This window comes from Pan troglodytes, chromosome 3 (genome assembly GCF_028858775.2).
Source record: "Pan troglodytes isolate AG18354 chromosome 3, NHGRI_mPanTro3-v2.0_pri, whole genome shotgun sequence".
In the NCBI taxonomy this organism is placed as follows: Eukaryota; Metazoa; Chordata; class Mammalia; order Primates; family Hominidae; genus Pan; species Pan troglodytes.
In genome coordinates, this window is record NC_072401.2 from 47,511,159 (window position 1) to 47,533,338 (window position 22,180).

Genomic DNA, 22,180 nt, shown 5'->3' on the forward strand with positions numbered 1-22,180 from the left:
ACATGGGAAGGAATGAGACTTGGCATTTCACGGGACCATGAAACAGTTAAGAGCGAGGCCTCTGGAGTCAGTGACTTTGGTTGAGTCCTGGTTCCTCCACTTACTCTCTGGGCAAGTCACTCGTTCTTCTGCCTTTCGTGTCCCTATCTGTAAAGTGGGGGTAATACTAGCACTTACCTCCTCCTGGGTCATTAGAGGGCTAAATGAGTTGATACAGAGTGTTCCTACCAGTGCTTGTATGAAACAAGCCTTCGTGATGTTGCTTTTTTTTTTTTAAGATGGAGTCTCGCTCTGTTGCCAGGCTGGAGTGCAGTGGCGTGATCTTGGCTCACTGCAAGCTCTGCCTCCCAGGTTCACACCATTCTCCTGCCTCAGGCTCCCGAGTAGCTGGGACTACAGGCACCCACCACCACGCCCGGCTAATTTTTTTGTATTTTTTAGTAGAGACGGGATTTCACCGTGTTAGCCAGGATGGTCTCGATCTCCTGACCTCGTGATCCGCCCGCCTCGGCCTCCCAAAGTGCTGGGATTACAGGCGTGAGCCACTGCGCCCGGCCCGTGATGTTGCTTTTATTGCTAGTCATGTGTTCTTAGGCAACTTACTTGTCCCTTCTTTGCATTTATCTCCTCGTTTTAATCATAGCAGGGATAATCATAGCAGTTACTTCAGAGGCCTCAGGCTAAAAGGAGTTAATACCTGTCAAAGCAAGGTGATTAAGAAATATTAGCTCTACCTTTGTAGAAGCAACTCAGACTTCTTGGTAAGCTGAGCCTTGAGCACAGAGATCAAACATAGGAAAGTTCCTACTGTTAAGTAGAAATGGTCTCTGTGTCACTCAGTGATGAGATTCTGCATCACTTCATTAGGGCCATCTGTTTTTCAGACCCCAGGGATCCCAAAGTTCTTGTCAACTTGCACTGATGGCAGCAATAGAAGGTGGAGTGAACACTACATTTAGCCAGGGAATAACTGCATAAGCAGGGAGAAAGTGCCTTGGAAAACAGGAGGGGCAGTGCCCCAACCCTTCCTATGGCTTTCCCCTCCTCTTGCCCTGCATCTTCTGAAAGGACTGTAATGAGGGAAGCCGTGGCCAGTGTTGATTCTGTGAGTAGACAGAAATGGGGACAAGATGGTCCATCACCATGTAGGGATGGATGGGCCAGGAAACTCAAGCAGTATGGCCATGACATGGGCCCTAAGGAGCTAGGTATTGGTTATAAGTCTATCCAGGTCAACACTGGACTCCCAGACAGTTTGCCTCCCAAAAGTCCTTGGAAAGCTCTTGCCATATCCAGTTGTGCAGTAGAGTGGGGAGTACATCATAATGTCTATTTCTGAAAATAGGGTGAAGAAACTTTTCCATACCGCTCTTTAATCCAGGAAAAACACTAAAAATGATGAGGGGGGGAGGTGGTGTGCAGGGTAGGGATGGCATAAATTTAAAAGAAAATTGCAGACCACAGATGGATCCATCTTGAGGTACTCGTTATAGAGCGAAATCCTTTAAACATGGTCAGTGGGAGAACTATGTGATGACTAGTAGCCACTTAAGAAGTAAGAAAAGAGTCTGACAGTTTCTCAAACAGTTAAAAATAGTTACTATGTGATCCAGCAACTCCACTCCTACATTTATACCAAAGAGAAATGAAAACATATGTCCACACAAAAACTTGTATATGAATGTTCATAGCAACGTTATTCATAATAGCTAAAAGTGGAAACAACACAAATGTCCATCAACTGATGGATGGATACGTACAATGTTGTACATCCATATAATGAAATACCGTTTGGCAATAAAAAGAATGAAGATCTGATACTTGATACAAAATGAATGAACCTTGAAAACATTTTCTATGTGGAAGAAGCTAGTCACAAAGGACTACATATTGTATGATTTTATTTATATGAAGTGTCTGAAATAGGCAAATCTACACTGATAGAAAACAGGACTGGGAGGGAGTAGGAGGCGGTTGGGGGTGATGGCTAAGGCATGTGGGTCTTTTTGGAGAGTAATGAAAATGTTGTAAAATTGATTGTGGTGATGGATGCATAACTCTGTGAATATATTAAAAGCCATTAAATTGTATACTTCAAGAGGGTGAATTGTACAGTAAGTGAATTTTATCTCAACAAAGCTGTTTATGAAAATCAAATGAACTAATCATTAGAGAAATGCAAATTAAAACCACAATGAGATATTACCTCACACTTATTTGAATGACTATTATCAGAAGGATAAAAGATAACAAGTGTTGGTGAGGATGTGAAAAAAGGGAACCCTTGCACACTGTTGGTGAGAATGTAAATTAGTGTAGCCATTATGGAAAACAGTATGGAGGTTGCTCAAAAAAATTAAAAATAGAGCTACCATATGATCTTGCAATCCTACTTCTGGGTATAGATCCAAAGGAAATGAAATCAGGATGTTGAAGAGATATCTATACTCCCATGTTTAAACAGGATTATTCACAGTAGCCAAGATGTGCAATCAAATTAAGTGTCCATCAACAGATGAATGGATAAAGAATATGTATCACATATGCATCATGGAATACTATTCAGCCTTAAAAAAGAGAAAATCCTGTCATTTGCCACAACTTGAATGAACCTGGAGGACATTATGCTAAGTGAAGTAAGCCAGGCACAGAAAGACAAACGCTGCACGATCTCACTTCTATGTGGAATCTAAAAAAGTGGAACTCCTAGAAGTAGAGTAGAATGGTGGTTACCAGAGGCTGTGGCAGGGGGGTTGTTGAGAGATATTGGTCAAAGGGTACAAATTTTCAGTCTGACTAGAGGAACAAGTTCAAGAGGTCTACTGTAAAACATGGCGATAGTGACTACAGTCAATAACAATGTATTGTATTCTTGAAAATCACTGAGAGAGTAGATTTTAAGTGTTCTTACCACAAAAACATAAGTGTGTGAGGTAATGCACATGTCACTTAGCTCAATTTAACTATTCCAAAATGTATACATATCTCAGAACCCAGTGTTGTACATGATAAATATATACAAATTTTATTTGTCAATTAAAAAATAAGTAAAAGAAATTTAAAAAATCAAATCAGAGAAGCCATGAGAGCTCTCATGAGTACATCTTTTAAAAAAAGTGAGAGAGTCATGCAAATCAAAACCACAATGAGATACCATCTCACACCAGTTAGAATGGCGATCATTAAAAAGTCAGGAAACAACAGGTGCTGGAGAGGATGTGGAGAAATAGGAACACTTTTACACTGTTGGTGGGACTATAAACTAGTTCAACCATTGTGGAAGACAGTGTGGCAATTCCTCAAGGATCTAGAACTAGAAATACCATTTGACCCAGCCATCCCATTACTGGGTATATACCCAAAGGATTGTAAATCATGCTACTATAAAGACACATGCACACGTATGTTTATTGTGGCACTATTAACAATAGCAAAGACTTGGAACCAACCCAAATATCCATGAATGATAGACTGGATTAAAAAAAATGTGGCACATATACACCATGGAATACTATGCAGCCATAAAAAAGGATGAGTTCATGTCGTTTGTGGCAACATGGATGAAGCTAGAAACCATCATTCTGAGCAAACTGTCACAAGGACAGAAAACCAAACACCGCATGTTCTCACTCATAGGTGGGAATTGAACAGTGAGAACGCTTGGACACAGGGTGGGGAACATCACACACCGGGGCCTGTCGTGGGGTGGGGGGAGCGGGGAGGGATAGCATTAGGAGAAATACCTAATGTAAATGATGAGTTAATGGGTGCAGCAAACCAACATGGCACATGTATACATATGTAACAAACCTGCACATTGTGCACATGTACCCTAGAACTTAAAGTATAATAAATAATAATAATAAAGAAAAGCTACATGAAAAAAAGTGAAAGAGTAAAAGCTGCCCACTGGCCACTGGAAGGGGTAGAATAATATATAAGTACATTCTAGATATTTAAAGATATTTAATTTACTTACCTATTTGAATGATTCTCATTTGTCTCTCTTGAGCTCTTCCAAAAAAGGATTTTTTAATCACTCCAGCCCACAGAGACTATTTTTTAAAAACAGTTGTACATCAAAACGATGATCTGTTATCAGCCATTTAGCATTTACCTTAAGAAGGATAGCTCTGAGGTCATGGTATCATGTCTGCAGTTCACATAGGAAAGTTAATCTTGTGACGATTTATTGCTATTTTTTCTGTTCATATTGTTTGTCTAGCTAACTAAGTCAATGCCTTTGGAGGCAGTAACCAAGTCTTTTGCTCCTCACAGAGGCTGACACCATGTCCTGCACATGGTAAACCCTGAAAAAATAGGTGATTCAAAACATCTATGCAGAGAGGTGGTGATTGAATTATATCAATGCCCGCTTTGTCTTCCAGGTGAAGGCTTCCATAATTACCATCACACCTTTCCCTTTGACTACTCTGCGAGTGAATTTGGCTTAAATTTTAACCCAACCACCTGGTTCATTGATTTCATGTGCTGGCTGGGGCTGGCCACTGACCGCAAACGGGCAACCAAGCCGATGATCGAGGCCCGGAAGGCCAGGACTGGAGACAGCAGTGCTTGAACTTGGAACAGCCATCCCACATGTCTGCCGTTGCAACCTCGGTTCATGGCTTTGGTTACAATAGCTCTCTTGTACATTGGATCGTGGGAGGGGGCAGAGGGTGGGGAAGGAACGAATCAATGTGGTTTGGGAATGTTTTTGTTTATCTCAAAATAATGTTGAAATACAATTATCAATGAAAAAACTTTTGTTTTTTTGTTTTGTTTTGTTTTGTTTTTGAGACAGAGTCTCACTCTGTCACCCAGGCTGGAGTGCAGTGGCGCAGTCTCAGCTCACTGCAGCCTCCACCTACCTGGTTCAAGCAATTCTCCTGCCTCAGCCTCCTGAGTAGCTGAGATTACAGGAGCCTGCCACCACACCCAGCTAATTTTTTTGTATTTTTAGTAGAGACAGGGTTTCATCATGTTGGCCAGACTGGCCTCGAATTCCTGACCTCAGGCAATCCACCCGCCTCGGCCTCCCAAAGAGCTGGGATTACAGGCGTGAGCCACCGCACCCTGCCGAAAAAAACTTTTTTTTTTTGAGACGGAGGCTCGCTCTGTCCCCCAGGCTGGAGTGCAGTGGCGAGATCTCAGCTCACTGCAAGCTCCGCCTCCCGGGTTCACGCCATTCTCCTGCCTCAGCCTCCCGAGTAGCTGGGAGCCAGCGCGCCCAGCCTAAAAAACTTTTCAAGACAATATTACTACGATTTAACATTAGAGTGTGGACATGTGATTTAATCGCTATAGCTAAAATACGTCAAATATACGTTGTCATGTGCTTGAACATGATGCTAACCCTGACAGGATGAAGGAAAGTAATATTCTTTCAGTGTAGTTCAGGAGAGCATTTGTTTTCTTTTCTACCAATTAACCCATCATTGCTTTTAAACAACCATCTGAAGGAGCAGAGAGGCAGGGTAGAAGACAGAAGGGGGATCTATGTGGTAACTAAAGAATGTTTCTGTTTTGTAATTATTGTGTGTGTGTGGTTTTATTGTTTGCTTAAGAGAATCAAAAACTGAAAAAAATGAGAATACAGGAAATGGCTCTTGTTTATTTTTTTGCTGTGTTTACAGCTTGTTAATGCTCTACTGTCTTTGTTTCAAGAGAGATTTGTTCACTGCCCAGCTCGTTTTGTGTCCTGAGCCCTATGCCCAGCCCACCTTATAAATCATGCCTGTTTAGATGTTTGATTTTGTTCTGTTTGCTATTGTCATCTTAAAGGTGTATAACTCTGACATGCCAGACATCAAATTAAGCTCAAATTAAGCTCTCGTTTAAATGTTTAAACACCTAATTTATATTCTAATTGATCCCAGCCACTGATGCATGTACTTTAGCTACTTCTGCTAAATAAGCATATTAATTTTCCACATCAGGCCATCAGATCTTGAGAACCAACAGTTATCTAGAATTCCGTGTCTACTAATGTTTCACCTGCATGCAGCCTTCATTAATTTTGTAGCAAAATATAAAGTGATCATTATGTAGCTTCTGGATCAAAAAAATTTGTGTGTGAAGTTGCTTTGTAAAGTGCATGTGGAATTAATGGGACAGTGTGCCCTTTGTGTTAGATGTTAGAGCAAAAGAAAGGGCTTATAGTGTTAGTATTGGAGCACTTTGAAGATAGATATTTTCAGAAAAGATGTAGGATTTAAAAGTTAAATTTTAAATTTTAGAAAAAGATATGATGGCAATTGGAAATAGTCACAATGAAGTTCTTCATCCAGTAGGTGTTTAACAGTGTTATTTTGCCACTGATAATGTGTAAACTGTGAGTGATTTACAATAAATGATTACGAATTCATTGGTGTTCTTGTCCAGATACTTCAGTGCTGTTTAGAGAATGTTCTTTCCAGAGTGCTTGGTGTGTCATGATGACTGTATGACTCGCATTGGGATTTGGGCTCTGGGCTAACAACAGCCCCTGAGACCAGCCCCTGAGACCAGGCCTGTCCTATCCTATCGGCCTTAGGCAACAGCCAGAGGAAGCCAGCAAGTTTTATTTGGAATTTAGAACTCCCAGTGGTATTGTTCCCTGATTCTCACTCACCAGCAGCCACTGGGAGTGCTTATAGATGATAAATGGGAATCTACTCCTATATGTCACCCAAAGGAGCATGAAGGACACCTTCCCCTCTCCAGGCCCCACCAATAGTTACCAGAGGTGGGGGAGATGGACTCCTGTTTTCACTCTAGTCCTGCGTCTCTCAATCTCACCTCTGCACCACCAAAGTCTCCACCCATCTTTTGCCCCAAAGCAGCTGTGGCTGTACTGTCAGGTAGAAGCTTCTTAATGTGTCTGCAGTTGAGTGGGATTCTAGCCATTGATGGGTACCAGGCTAGATCACATCATGTAAGGACCCTTTGGATGTGACCGTAGCATTTTTCAGCTGCTTCATATCCCAGTCACACATTGCTAAGACCTTGTATAGAGCGCAGGTGGAGGGTAGTCACATTCCAAGATAAGTTTGTATCAGCATGATGTGAAATGGCCCTTCATTGGGAATGTATATGTGAACCTTTGACTCCTAAAAGTACTAAACTTACTTACTTGTCCATTAGTCAAAAAGATGACATTTGGAACAGCTATTTGGAATCTTTTTACAAAAGGAGGGTATTTCCCAGCTAGACCAAATAAATCTAGAATCTCCTTCCTCTGAACCTGAGTGCCATCTTTTTTTCTGCAGCAGAGCCATGAATGACCTCGGATTGGAATGATTTGGAGGAAGAGGTGGACAAAGGTTAGATTGCACTAGTGTCTTCCCTGTTAACATTCCTTTCAGGTCTCAGCAGCATCTTAACAGAAAGTAGCTCTGGGAGTTATTTCCCAAACCTATCCAAGGTGGCCTTAGACTGATACATTGTTTGAAAGTTTCAGTTTAAGATAAAAAAATGGTCCCCCCATGTCCAGACTTTAATCTCCTCATCCCCACAAGGCTTATTTCAGAAGCACCCACCCCTGCATCTAGGTGAGGGGAGCCCAGGGAAAGCAATTCCAATAGCATGTGTCCCACAGGCATCATGGCAGAGTCATGGAGCCAGCCTGGGACAGTGGAGCCAACTCAAGTTCACCTCGAGTCCCCAGCTCTGCTACTGGCCAGCTCTGTGGCCTTGAGAAACATCAGCCTTTCTGGATTCAGTTTCCTTCTCTGAAAAGAGAGGACTCTTCTCTAAGGTCCCCTTCAGCCCTAACATTCGACCACAGCAACAGAGATGAGTCGGGCGTGTTCTCATATGCCTGACTTCAAATTCGAAACACCTCTCAAGTTAGCACTCATCCTTTCTGGACATAGAAGGTCAAAAATTGGGAGTGGGAGGGAATAAGTGAATCTGAATGGGAGAACACAGACTGAGGCTGGAAGGATAGAATGTTCTTGGTTTTAAAAAATCTGCATATATTTTGTGCATTCCTAAAATGCAATAAAGCAATTAAATATAACCCATCATGAAAAACAATTTAATGAGAGAAATTATTACAGAAAGCTCTACAGCTTAATGGGGTAGTAGAAATAGCACTGGACTTGGAGTCCTGAGACCTGGATTTGAACTCTAACTCTTGATCTGACTGGCTGTGTTACCTGGGACTCAGGTTAAGGCTGAAATATGACATATGAAATTGTCATTTACTAGCCTGCGGAGCCTCTCTGAGCCTCAGTGTCCTTGTCTACACGACAGGAAGAGCAACATTTATGTGTATTAGATGAATCCGGAAGCCTCATCCCAGTGCCTGGGGCATTGCAGAGCCCCGGGAGACATCAGTTGAGGGTGAGTAGCATGCCCCACACACAAGCCAGAGACTGGGATATGGTGCAGAGAGCCATAGACCAGAAGTGAGCCAGCTTCTGGGCCTGGTTTTGCTAACTAACCAGATGGCTCTAACCTCTGGGAACTTTGGTTTCACTTTCCGTAAAGGACCAACTGGATTGGGTTAACCTGTCCAGCTCTGCCATTCTGGGGAGTCTTTGCAACCGTGTGCCTCCATCAGTTCCAGGCCTCCGCGTGGCCCTCTGCACCCCTGGCCTCCTTACTGTGCCTCGCACCTGTGTCAAAGGACAGGTCTGGCCTGCAATGTCCCTATGCTTCAGTCAGCTCATCAGGACCTGGAATAGATTTGTGGAGGGGAGAGGTTGAAACTCATGGATGAGAGTAAGCATTGGGGATTATCTGTGAGGTTCATTTGTCCATTTCACTCCTGTCCCCAATTACAAAGGGGACTGAAAACCAGTTGTGTTCTCAGTGGCTGAAAGAAATCTCCTAACCTTTATAATCCTTTCTTAAAAAATTTTCCCATTTTTGGCCAGGTGTGGTGGCTCACATCGGTAATCCCAGCACTTTGGGAGGCTGAGGCGGGCAGATCACGAGGTCAGGAGATCGAGACCATCCTGGGTAACAGTGAAACCCCATCTCTACTAAAAATACAAAAAACTAGCCGGGCATGGTGGCAGATGCCTGTAGTCCCAGCTACTCTGGAGGCTGAGGCAGGAGAATTGCTTGAACCCAGAAGGCGGAGCTTGCAGTGAGCCGGATTGCACCACTGCACTCCAGCCTGGGCAACAGAGTGAGACTCTGTCTCAAAAAAAAAATTCCCATTTTTAGCTTAGGGTGTTAATCAAACTCCTTCCCCTTCCTCTACGTCAAGGATGTGCTATAAATGAACTGGAAACTCCTTTCCTTGTTCCCTCTGCTACTTCCCTGTGGACTGTAGAGTCCGAAGCCCCCATCCCACCCCAAGGATGTTCCTGACTTCTACATTTGCAACATCAGAAGCAGGAGGAGGGAAGGCCTGTCTCAGGGCAACAAGCCCGGCTGTCCCAGCAGCTTCTGTGGGCTCCGACACAGCCTTCTTTCCCTCTCCATTCACCCCCCGACCCCGTGGTGCCGCGACTCCCCATCTGGAAGAACAGTCAGCCGCATCCTGCCTGTAACTGCTTCACAGGATCCAAAAGGAAAATATCAGCTAACAGCAGCCTGGGCTAGCTGGGGCTGTGAAGTCTTTGCCCTGCAAAAGAGTACCCTTCCTTACAGCTGCTGGCCTAGGTTTACTGTGGAAAAAAGATGGCATTACCTTCAACCAGCCATCTGAATCCCTCACAACTAGGGATCTACTAATAGCTGCCCTCCTCCCCACTTGTTCTCAATCCTCTGTGAGGCAACTCTCAATGTTACCATTGAATCTCAGAAGTTGCTTGCTTGCTTGCTTTCTCTTTCTTTCTTTCTTTTTCTTTCTTTCTCTCTCTCTCTCTTTCTTTCTTTCTTTCCTCTCTCTCTCTTTCTTTCTTACAAGGTCTCACTCTGTCACCCAGGCTGGAGTGCAGTGGCGCAATCTCAGCTCATTGCAACCTCCCCTCACTGCAACCTCCACCTCCTGGGTTCAAGCAATCCTCCCACTTCAGCCTCCCCAGTAGCTGGGACTACAGGTGCATGCCACGATGCCCGGATTTCTGTTGTTGTTGTTGGGGGTAGAGATGGGGTTTCACCACGTTGGCCAGGCTGGTCTCAAAACTCCTGACCTCAGGTGATCTGCCCGCCTTGGCCTCCCAAAATGTTGGGATTACAGGTGTGAACCACCATGCCCGGCCAGAAGTCTCAGAAGTTGCTTTCTTCTAGAGGTACCAACTGTGAGACAGAGCTGGCAACCCCTGTGCTGTGGGTGGACAAAATGACTGGGCCCACCACAGCAAGGGTGTGTTTGTAGTTTTATGACCAGATTTCACATAAGCCTGTGCTCACAGCACATGTATCGCAAAACACAGGAGCTGTGTGTAAGGGTGCGTTCTTATTCTGAGCTGTGTGGCCAAGCTGCTGCGTGGGGTCGGGGGAGCTCCCTATAAAGTACATGATGTGAGCATTGGTGGAGATGAACTAAGCTAACCGGGATCTCCAATGTCTCAAAGACAGCATGTGTCCCACAGGCGTCATGGCAGACTCATGGAGCCAGCCTGGGACAGTGGAGCCAACTCAAGTTCACCTCAAGTCCCCAGCTCTGCTACCGGCCAGCTCTGTGGCCTTGAGAAACATCAGCCTTTCTGGATTCAGTTTCCTTCTCTGAAAAGTTCCTGACTTCTACTCTGCAACATCAGAAGCAAGAGGAGGGAAGGCCTGTCTCAGGCAATGTAGGCAATGTCTTCCAGTTCCAGTAAACAGGTTCTGACACCCGAGGCAGAGGGATAGGGAAGATTCACTTCAGCTCCTTCCTGGCCCTGCAATTGCTGCCCATGAATCCAAGAATGGCTCTATCAGAGCTGACTGAGTGCCTTCTATTTCCTCCTCGGAACTAAAGGGCACTTTCATTTCTAGCATCATAAAGTGCTTATTTCGGATGTGCCAACCAATGAGCACATCTATCTGCACTGTTGTCCACAGCTCCTGCTAGACTGAACTATTTGCAACACATGGGATCCAAACTCTTTGAGTCAGTGTGTTAGAATGTGCACACAGCTGCACCATGGCCAACCAGTGGACAAAGGATCTCAAAGTGGGTATTTTGGCCTGGATGGTTTCAAATAATTAACAGTGAATATCTTTTTTTTTGAGATGGAGTTTCGCTCTTGTTGCCCAGGCTGGAGTGCAATGGTACAATCTCGGCTCACCGCAACCTCTGTCTCCTGGGTCCAAGCGATTCTCCTGCCTCAGGCTCTGGAGTAGCTGGGGTTGCAGGCATGCACCACCACACCCAGCTAATTTTGTATTTTTAGTAGAGATGGGGTTTCTCCATGTTGGTCAGGCTGGTCTCGAATTCCCGACCTCAGGTGATCCGCCCGCTTCGGCCTCCCAAGGTGCTGGGATTACAGACGTGAGCCACCATGCCCAGCCAACAGTGAATATCTTGATTTTGCCTCTATGTAGAAAATCTTTAAGCAATGGCCCTTTTCACCACCTTTTCAATCCATTTGAAGCCAGAGGCTTGGGTCAGTCTTAAGACACTGAAATGGACAGTCCTTTTTGACGTAGTTTTGTTTATACATTACCTGATTCTTTGGCCTACCTCTACACCACAGAGGAATATTCGGATTGTTACCTTGTTAGGAGACAAACAGCCAAAGGAAAAATATTGAAAACCTCTGTTCCATCATCTATGTATGTAAGAACTAGAACCAGTGACTGCTTTGTTCTCTTCTTCTATTAAAAACTATGGGAATCAGTAACAAACAAGCTTAGAAAATGCAAGCTTCTGCTTTACCCAAGCAAAAGATATGGCCAGAAGCTATACCAGCGTTATGTCCCATAAAAGAAAAAAAGCTGGCCAGGCACAGTGGCCATGCCTATAATCCCAGCACTTTGGGAGGCCAAGGCGGGTGGATCACTTGAGGCCAGGAGTTGGAGATCAGCCTGGCCAACATGGTGAAACCCTGGATCTACTAAAAACACAAAAATTAGCTGGGTGTGGTGGTGCGGGCCTGTAATCCCAGCCACCGGAGAGGCTGAGAATGGAGAATCACTTGAACTGGGAGGCAGAAGTTGCGGTGAGCCAAGATGGCGCCACTGCACTCCAGCCCGGGCAACAGAGTGAGACTCCATCTCAAAAAAAAAAAAAAAAAAAAAAAGAAAAGAAAAGCAGGGAAGAGGCTCAAGGTCATTGTGCCGAGGGCTGCTCAGCTAACCTGCCCCATGTCAAAGCCTTTCTTTATGTAAACAGCTGTAGATTGACATAGAATCATGAAGCTGGTAGATATTCATGGCATGCCATTTGGATGGCTAGATAGTTCTAAACAGTATCACTTTTTGTTTTTGTTTTGCTTTGTATTGTTTTGTTTCTTAAATTTCTATCTAAAAGATGTCCTTAAAATGAGCATTGCTATGTCCAAGAAGTTGCAGCATTATAATTCTTGGAAGTAATAATTTGCTTCAAAGTAAGGTCAGTCACCATCACATGCCATAGTGATTTGTCTGCCAAAGTTCTATGCAGCATACTAGAACTTGGCTGAGCGTGCACGAAGCTCAACTAATTAAAACCTTCTCAACAAACTTGTCTTGGTTAGTTTGTTTGATACAATATCTTTTGTTGTAACATTCAGTCTGGTTGTTTTTCCATTTGCTTTAAATTTAGCATTGCCACATAAAAAAGAGACAGAGAAAATAGGACAGCTTGAAGAGGTGTAAAAATATAATTACTCTTTTGAAAGTATGCATATTTATCTATTTTTTGCTAACCCCCGTCTCACTTGTCTTTCCACTTGGCTAAATAGACGAATGTTCCTGGCTCATGGATATACAGCCCTTATGGGTTACTTCTAATTGAGAACATCCCTTACTGCAATTTCTATGCCACTGATTTTAGTACATTTTAAAAATTTCTTTTGCATCAAAAAGGAAATCAAATGAAAGCATATCAGGCTTGAAAGACCACTGGTGGTATTGTAGAACTTCCACAAGCCAATCTGCAAAAACACTTCAAATCTCTGAAATTTTGTTCAACAGGAAGGAAGGAAGGGAGGGAGGAAGGGAGGGAGGGAAGGAGGGAGGGAGGGAAGGAAGGAAGGGAGGGAGGGAGGGAAGGAAGGGTGGGGGGGGAGGGAAGGAGGGAAGGAAGAAAGGAGGGAGATTCATCAGGAAGTATTTTCCCAAACTACACCTAGTTGTGACCATATTTGGCTCAATTTTATAAATCTATTACAGCTGCATCTACAAAACAATATGCTAATAATTCACAACTCATATGTAAGAGCCATGCAGACCATGACTGTCTTCTTCACCAGTGTTTTCCCTGCCCACATGACAAGGCCTGAGAGGTGGGATGTGCTCACTAAAAATTTACTGAATGAATGAATGAGTGAATGAATGGGTAGATGCACTGTACTACAATGCAGAAAGAAAACTCTGCCAGTTCTGGTGGCTCACACCTGTAATCCCAGCACTTCGGGAGGCCAAGTTGTGAGGGTCTCCTGAAGTCAAGAGTTCGAGACCAGCCTGGGCAACATAGCAAGACCCCATCTCTAAAAAACAAAAAAGAAAAGAAAGAAAATTCAATTTAGTATTTCTGTGTCTCATCTTCTGTTTGCCCTGTTAAATATGAAACTGCAGGCAGGCAAGGCCCTCATTTGTCCTGTGCACAGTTGTATCCTAAGCGCCCAGCAGCAAGAGCTTACCATGTAGCAAGACCTCCAAAATTTTTGCTGAACTGTTGGCGTTTATGAATATGGATAGGCCCTTCTCTTGGAAAATTGTTGACCCAAGCCTGGCACGGTGGCTCACGCCTGTAATCCCAGCACTTTGGGAGGCCAAGGAGGGCAGATCACCTGAAGTTGGGAGTTCGAGACCAGCTTGACCAACCTGGAGAAACCCCATCTCTACTAAAAATACAAAATTAGCCAGGCGTGGTGGCTCGTATCTGTAATCCCAGCTACTTGGGATGCTGAGGCAGGAGAATCGCTTGAACCTGGGAGGCAGAGTTTGCGGTGAGTCGAGATTGTGCCATTGCACTCCAGCCTGGGCAACAAGAGTGAAACTCCATCTCAAAAAAAAAAAAAAAAAAAAAAAGAAAAGAAAAGAAAAGAAAATTGTTGACCCAGAAATCTGAACTTACAAAAGTAAATAAATTAGAAGACAATTCTGAATTTTACAAAGTATTTATTACAGGTTTCCTTTCATAAGCAGGCCTTGAAAACATGCCTTAACTTTGAAGTCTTCATGTAACTTTTATGAAGAACATGTGCCATAGGATGCAAGATACAGCTGACTTCCAGGACTGTGCAATCACAGAGCCATTTCCAGATGGTCAGAGTTAGAAAGCTGCGCCTCCCTGCCACTAGGTCAACCACTAGGCCACAAGCAAAAGACTCGGCTAAGAAGTGAAACAGGCAATGGCAATGTTATGGGCTGGATTTTGTCCCCTCAAATTCTTATGCTGAAGTCCTAACCCTCTACTACCTCAGAATGTGACTAGAGGTAAGGTCTTTAAAGAGGTAATTAAGTTAAAAAGAGTTCATTAGGATGGGCGCTAATCCAATCTGACAGGTGACCTCACAAGAAAAGGAGATTAGGGTACAGATACACACACAGGGAAGAATGCATGAAGTCCCTGGGATAAGGCAGCCATTTACAAGCCAAGGGAAAGGCCTCAGAAGAAACCAGTCCTGCCGACAGCATGATCTCTCATCCTCAGAACTGGGAGGAAATACATCTGTGTTGTTTCAGCCACTCAGTTGGTGATCTCTATTACAGCAGTCCTTAGCAAACCGATTTAGACAGGTAAATGGAAATGTCTTCCTTTAGACTCCCTTCTACTGTTTTACAGACTAGAAGGATAATATAGAAGTGTCCAAGTTCCAGGCGAGACTATCAGAAGGCAAAAGCAAACGCTGCCTCCTGCTCTTTCCCCTCCGCCCCACCCACTCCGCCACCCTGTAATTGTCATCTCGGCTGGGTCTCTGTCTCCATTGTGCCCTGAATTAATTCTCCCTGGATGCGAGGTGGTGATTCCACAGAGAGAGCTGCCTTACAGATCAGCATCACGTCAGTGTCCCAACAGAAAACAACACTGGAAAATTATTTGCCTTTCCTTTTAACAATCAACAAGAATTCACTTAGCTCCCACTGTGGTGAAGTCAGGGGACCGAACCTAGCAGGGAGATGGGTATAGTTTCTGACCCTCAGGAAGGAAACCCATCTCCCTTCTCATTGTCCAAATACACTCACGTCATTTGGACATTTTTCAGCAATTACTTTTGCAAACGTTGTAGAAAAATAAGTGACTTAGTAAGTCCTGAGCCTTCACTTAAGAAATTGGCCTGGGCCTTACTGAATAGGGGGTAGAAGAGGGAAATGGTCCATGTGTACTCTTTTATAGACAAAAAAAGTTACATTCTTTCACTGAAAAAAGGCCAACCATCATCAAAACAATTTAATACATTCTACCTCTTTAATAGAAGCTCAAATCAAATGTCTCACTCAGTCAAACTGAGTTAGGAGAGAAGCCATCTGCCGGCTCCCAGTTCAGCTCCAGCAGGACTGTTTTGAACACCATCGGCTGAGTCCTGTTCGTATCATTTAAAAATTATCTTAACTGCTCGCTGCCAAAAGTAATTTGCCCAGCACTGTCCATTCCTCGGAAGCAGAACTAATGTTTCCTGTGGCTGTGAATGGCTGTGAAACAGCATCACAAGATAAATGCCTACAGGCAGCTGGAGAAAGTGAGCTGCCATCAGAGAGGAGTCCTCTGTCAGAAGTGGTGAGACCTAAGGGTCACATGCACGGATGGCCACAGGCCACTCTGCAAATCATCAAGACCCTGAAAGAGGGGCAGTTCTGGGAAGTTTGGGCTGCATAGGCAGGTGCATAAGGAGCCTCAGGAATGCTGCTGGATTCAGATTCTGGTCCCTGTGTCACCTCTCACCCTCATGTATAAGGCCCAGGAAAGTAGAATGTGGTGTGTGTGCATGTGTGTGGTATATGCGAGTGGGCACTCCGCTTCTGAAGTGTCTCCTACCTTTCCCCCTTCCCTCCTCTCCCCTCCTCTCCTCTCCTCTCTCTCTCTCTCTCTCTCTCTCTCTCTCTCTCTCTCTCTCTGTCTCTGCACTCATTCCTAAGGCCCCTGATTTGGCAGTGGAGCTACTGACGGGTGGAGAGAGATCCTTTGTTAGCTGGGCAGTGACTCTGGGATGCAGACAGCTGGGGAGAAGCTTGACAAGACAAAGAAACATCTCTGCCCGTCTCAGGCCTTCCCCACCACTGGATTCTCTCTCCCTGGGAGACTTTGCTCCTTCTCCAAGGCTGCCCTGGTGTGCCGCCTGTGTTTGCTGAGCCCCTCCACCCTGCTGAACACCCTGGGAGGCTGATGGGCATGCATTATACCAACAAGCTGTTCCGGATGAAGAATGGGGAGCACTGGCAGGATGCAGGGAGGAGGGTGAGGGGCAGGTGCTTACTCCCCGACTCCCTCCCTTCAGGGAGGCTGCATCCCCACCTGACAGTCTGTACTCAGGGCTGATGAGGTCAGTGGGGCCCCTCTCTTCCTACTCTGCTCTGTGGCTGTGGGTGCTCTACCCGCTACCTGTGCATTCTGGAGGAGCCCACGTGGCAGCCATGGAGGTGCACCTCTCAGATCTTCTTGCATGAAAGAACTTGCCATTCAGCTGCAAGGCTGCAGTGAATTGACTGCCTTCAACCTTCAAGATCAATTTTATGGTTGTTCTTGCTGCTGCTGCTGCTGCTGCTTGCCACGCTCTTTCCGAACAGCCCCAGCTAATGACTGAATATGATGGGGATACAAGGGCCGGGGGTCCTGACCATTTCTGTGTGACAACAGAGACTCCTCTAACTGGCTGTCTTTGCTCCTGCTCCTGACTGAGTTCGTTAAGACTCAGTCAGATCAGACTTATGCTCTGAGCTTCCCTGGCCCAGTCCTGCTTTGACCCTTCTTTTTTATTACAGGTGATTTGCATCAAGACTGAAGGTTTTCCCTGTTCTTTCCTACTTCCTGCTCCTTTTATCTTCCATAGACATAACCCCTAATAAATCCTAACTTCTAACTAATTCCACACTCCTAACTGCATCTCAGCATCTGCTTCCCAGAGAATCCAGCTAGCACATGGTTTGATTAAACTCTACTCAAATCACCCAATTCGATGGTACCGTCTTTCCCATCAGGCCCCTGATTGATGCACTTTGACATTCATTTAGTGAAATTCCACGTGGGTTAACATATTGACTTGGGGGGAAGACTCTCCTGAACCCTCCCAGGCTGCCCTGTTATGTTTGTGGACAAAGAAGAATGGAACTCCTGGACCATAGTTACTGTGGGTTCCTGGCTTCCCTACCAGCCTTCCTCATCACCCACATCCAGACTCCCAGCCAGTTCCTCCAGGCTTGTAATGGGATCCTGAGATAACAGGCAATGCTGGAGAAAGGGGGAGAGGCTGCTGGACTGTGGGAAATGAGCAGTGATAGTAATGAGAACCACATGTCTCAACGGGAGCTTAGAAAAGCACATTTAATCCCAATCAATCAGAAGAAAATGTCCAAAGTCACCGAAGCAGTGAGGCAAAAATAGTATTGAGAAGGTTCAAAGTCTACTCAGAACCCCTGGAATCCAAACTTGTCACTCACTGGGAACTGGGCTTACTGGCCTTCCCAGGCCTGATGTGTGCTCTGAAGAGGAGAAGATTAAGAAGCGTGCTCTCTGCAGGCAGGATGGCTGTGAATTGCTTGGCTTAGGACATGGGATGTCTAATGCACTTTTGGGAAATATCTAGGTTGGTAATTCCCAAATCTATTTTTACAAAACCTTGAGAATTTTATAATTCTCACCAGATGAGATGGGTGCCACAAAATCCTAAAAACTAAACTGACTTAGTTGTAAAAACTGAGTATGTCATAGAGAGTAGGAAGACAGAGCCTGCATTTTTGAGGGCTCTTCTAATTTCAAAAATGCTGGCCTGTTAACAAAAAATGTACTTATTATCAAATGGTTTATCTTCTTTGAGGTTCAGAAAATTGGGTCCTATTATCCATGCAGCATTTTTAGGAGAGGTAAAAAGATGGGGGAAGGAGAAGTATGACTGAACTTGAAGTTCTCAAACTTCAAAAATGCTAAGATTCATCCCATTCATATCAGTTCTTGGTTCTTTCATGTAACACATGAAACTCAATGATCTTCACTTAATGTCCCCCACCCCCAAATCCGTAGAGTTGTCATGATTTGTTGATTTGAGGGGGGAACATAGGGAAATGCCAAGTGGGGCAGAAACAGCTCCAGTCCTCAGACAGCAAGGGGAACCCTAATTACCAGGCACCTTGGCCCAGGCAGCTTTCAGACTCCGAGCCCCTTCACCTGGGAGCTTGTTTCTCACCTTCAGATGGAGCTGAACTGTAACCGTAACTGTATTTGAGTCAGGATCCACATTTGTGACGAGGACTCATTCCTACCTTATGCAAATTTGTCCCTGAACAGCAGCAAAAACTTAGGAAATCTGCAGGCTGCACTGCTCTTCCCCCTCCCCACTCCCCTCCCATGGAACCTGGGCCTGACACTGCAGGAGGCTCTGTCAGGGGCTGAAACGTTGGTGCAAGCCATTCCCTCCATACTTCTGCTCCCTGCAGTCTTTAGCCACCTCCCCAAAGGCAACGCTCCACTCCCTACTCGCCCTCGCCTCTCTGCTCGCCTCAGTGTTCTTTTGTAATTTATTTCTTCTGACTCTTTCCTTCACTGAATAGAGCTCCCCTGTCCATTTTGATTGGTTTCTAAACTCCCATTGGAAACAAACACTTTATTTCAGCCTTCCAGGATAGAAGCTGCTCCACTCCATCACCCCACAATCATTAGGGCCAGTGAGGGGAGATAAATACTCTCCTACTGGCCATTTCTCATTGGTATTTCCAATCCAGCACGTCTCCACTCTCAGGCGAGAACCTCTGCCCTTTGGCCCTCCTCCCCTGACGTGTACACGTTCACATACATGCCATTTTCTTCTTGTTCCTCTCACCCTTAGCCTCCAAAACATTCCCCCTTAGACACTATGCATCTTTCCATCTGACTTATATACATTCTCTCTACCTCAACCTCCAGGAGATAGTTATGTCTGTATGAACAATTTATCTCCACCAGTTAGAATTGGTTTGACTGTACATGAAATACCCAGCAAAGTGGCTTAAATAATACAAACCCTCTCATATAGTGGAATCAGGGCTAGAATGGTGACTCCATGTTGTTTAGGGACCCCTGTCTTTTTGCTCCACCATCCTAGCCTTGGTTTCCGTCCTTAAAGTGGTTCATGGTCCAAACTGGCTGAAAGGCTGGAAGAAGAAAGGAGAAGAAATGGCAAATGGGCACACCTTCTAGGTGACTTCTCACTTTTTTTTCTTGTGTCCCCCCCTCCTTCCCTAGCCAGTGATTTTTACTTACACATACTTGGCCACCCCTAACTGCAAAGAAAGCTGAGAATTGTCAGCTGGGTCCGCTGCTGTTCTGAATAAAAGCAGGGTTATATTAGTAATGAACAGGCAACTAATATTACTGCATGGTAGTTCCAGACCAGTGTCATTGACCTTCGTCTCTCCTCCAGCAACCTATTCCTACAGCCATTCTCTGAACTCTGCTCCCCGAAACCCTTTTACATCCTGATCTGTCTAATCTGCTCTCCAGCCCTCACCGCCAACCCTTGCAATTCCCGTGCTCTCATTCCCTGTACGTCTATTCTTCCATCACATGGAGAAACCACACCGAGTCCCTTCGGCCTTCCATTTTCCCCCACTTATAAGATGTGGTATCAATTTGGGTCCTCTGAGAGGCAGACACCAAGCAAGAATTCTATGTTCAAGAGGTTTGTTGAGGGAAATGCCTGTGAGGACAAAGGGCGAGGGAGCAGGGGTAATTAGGAGAAGACTTTAACCATGGTGCAGGTCTACCTCTGCGGAAGGAGAGTGGGAAGGGAAGGAGGGATTGAATGGGAAAAGCCTCAGACCTCAGCAGAAGTTCAAGAAAATCTCAGTCAGGTCTCTGGAGAGTGCCTGAGCCAAAATGTCCCATTAGAGGAATGCCGTGTTGGGCAGAACTGGCCCAGATCCAATGCTCCCTCTGTGTTCCACATGTGGCCCTTCTACCACCACCGTGTTTTACCTACATCCCTGATCATCCACACACCTCTCCTACAGTCTCAGCAGAGGCTCTCTTGCCTTCCTGCCTGTGTCCTTGATTGCCTGCATCCTATTTGCTCCAGGTCCTTGCTTCATTAACTAGTCCATTTGCTCCTACTTCTTTCACTCTCTCAGGAAGGGTAACAGCAGGCAGATGCAACAGTGCAATGGGCTCAGGGAATGACAACGGGTTTGATATGGCTGGAGCAAAATGTGGGAGGTACATAATAAATGCTCAATAAATATTTATTGAATGAATAAACACATATTTTGTCTCTTCCAGAAGACCTCAAGCTTTTTGACTATGTCACATTCATCTCTATATTCTACCTAATAACTCACAGGTATTAATACAAAGTTGTCATGCTAGGAAAGTCGAACTACTAATTTCTTACTGTATTAGAAACAAAATTATTTTTCCAAATACCTCATTTCACTGACTGCCTGCTATGGAACGTATCAGACAATAGGTGCTTAATGAATAAATGTTTGTGTAATTAAGCTGAATGGGAAATAAATCTTTCACTCTCTGGGTATCACATGCATATTAATGGCATTGGACAAAGGGAAATGAACAGCGGGAAGCCATGATTTATCCTCCCAAACCTCTTGTCTACCTCTAGTATATCCACCTTTCAATACTTTATGATCTTGAACTGATCTTATCTATCCCATAAATACTTTATGTCAGAACTGATTGTAACCAACAGGATATTACAGAACTGCATGTCATCAGATCGCACTGTTTCTCTCTTTGGATGATGATATTCAGGGCTTTGGATGCCAACCAGAAGAAGCTGTAGGAATTGGCACAGATCCAGAGCATGGACAAGGACTTACACTTCTGCTGAAGGCAAAGGAGAAACAGCATTATCTAAAAAGCAACCAAGACTTCAGGGGTGAGCAGTAAACGGGGCCAGAGTCAGGGACCCCTCTCCCTCAAACATGGAATAAGGAACACTTTTCAGAATCGAACTATAGAAATGCATCCTGCAAGGGTGGAACCAAAAGATTCTTTCAATCAAATATCAGGGAATAGTTTTGGGTGAAATCAGGGCCCATTTGTGTGTAAAGTTGCTATAGACACTCTACAAGATATTAGTATATCAGGCTGAGCGCCGTGGCTCACGCCTGTAATCCCAGCACCTTAGGAAGCCAAGGCAAGTGGATCACTTGAGGTGAGGAGTTCGAGACAAGCCTGGCCAACATGGTGAGACCCCATCTCTACTAAAAATACAAAAATTATCCAGGCATGGTGGCGCATGCCTGTAGTTCCAGCTACTCAGGAGGCTGAGGCATAAGAATCTCTTGAACCTGGGAGGTGGAGGTTGCAGTGAGCCAATATCGTGCCACTGCACTCCAGCCTGGGCTGCAGAGCAATACTCAGTCTAAAAAAAAAAAAAAACAGTTATTAGTGTATCCAAAGAGGGAAAGACAAAAGGAGATTCATCAGAGGGAAGGTGGACAACATGAACTACAGGGTCTGCTATGCGGATCTTGTATTGTCTGTGCGTTGTACGTACACTAGCCCGTGACTTCCTTCTGCAGTCCCAGGGGCCATACTCCTATCCTAGATGTCCCTCATCAGACTCTCAGAACCTAATGCCAGTGGATATGTGGACTGTCATTTCCCTTACTCTGATTCATGCTCAGCATGCACTCTTGTCATTATAATTTGATTTCTCCTATAGGATGAGAACCCACTAACTATTACAGTCCACGTGTCAGTCGCGTTTCTCATCGTGATTAACACCCCAGCCATTGATTTGCTCTTCAGTGTCTAGTGAGCAAGGCTACTGTGAATCTTTCCTCAGGAGGACTGATGGAGTCACGTTTCTGAGCCTACAGAGCTGAGGGCAAGACCTGAGTATGGTGATGTCAAAATGCCAACCAGCGAGACCTCTTGGTGGCCAGGTATTCAGCCAGCCTTTTCTTGGGCCATTCCACAATCTTGATTGAGACTTTTAAAGATGTCACCTTGAGATAAGCTGCGTGAATATCCAATTTAAAAAGGTGCAGAAGGATACTCTGTGTGTATATGTGTGTG

The 22,180-nt window shown here is 44.8% G+C and overlaps 1 protein-coding gene across 1 annotated transcript in view; it reads left to right on the forward strand.

Moving 5' to 3' along the window:
* SCD5 (stearoyl-CoA desaturase 5) overlaps nucleotides 1-6,367 on the forward strand; it is a 169,477-nt gene extending 163,110 nt beyond the window's left edge. Inside the window, exon 5 of the mRNA XM_001141318.6 lies at nucleotides 4,389-6,367. Within this exon, the coding sequence (XP_001141318.1) occupies nucleotides 4,389-4,579 (191 nt within the window). The 3' untranslated portion in view covers nucleotides 4,580-6,367. The remainder of the gene's footprint in view (nucleotides 1-4,388) is intronic.
* Nucleotides 6,368-22,180: the final 15,813 nt, after the last annotated feature.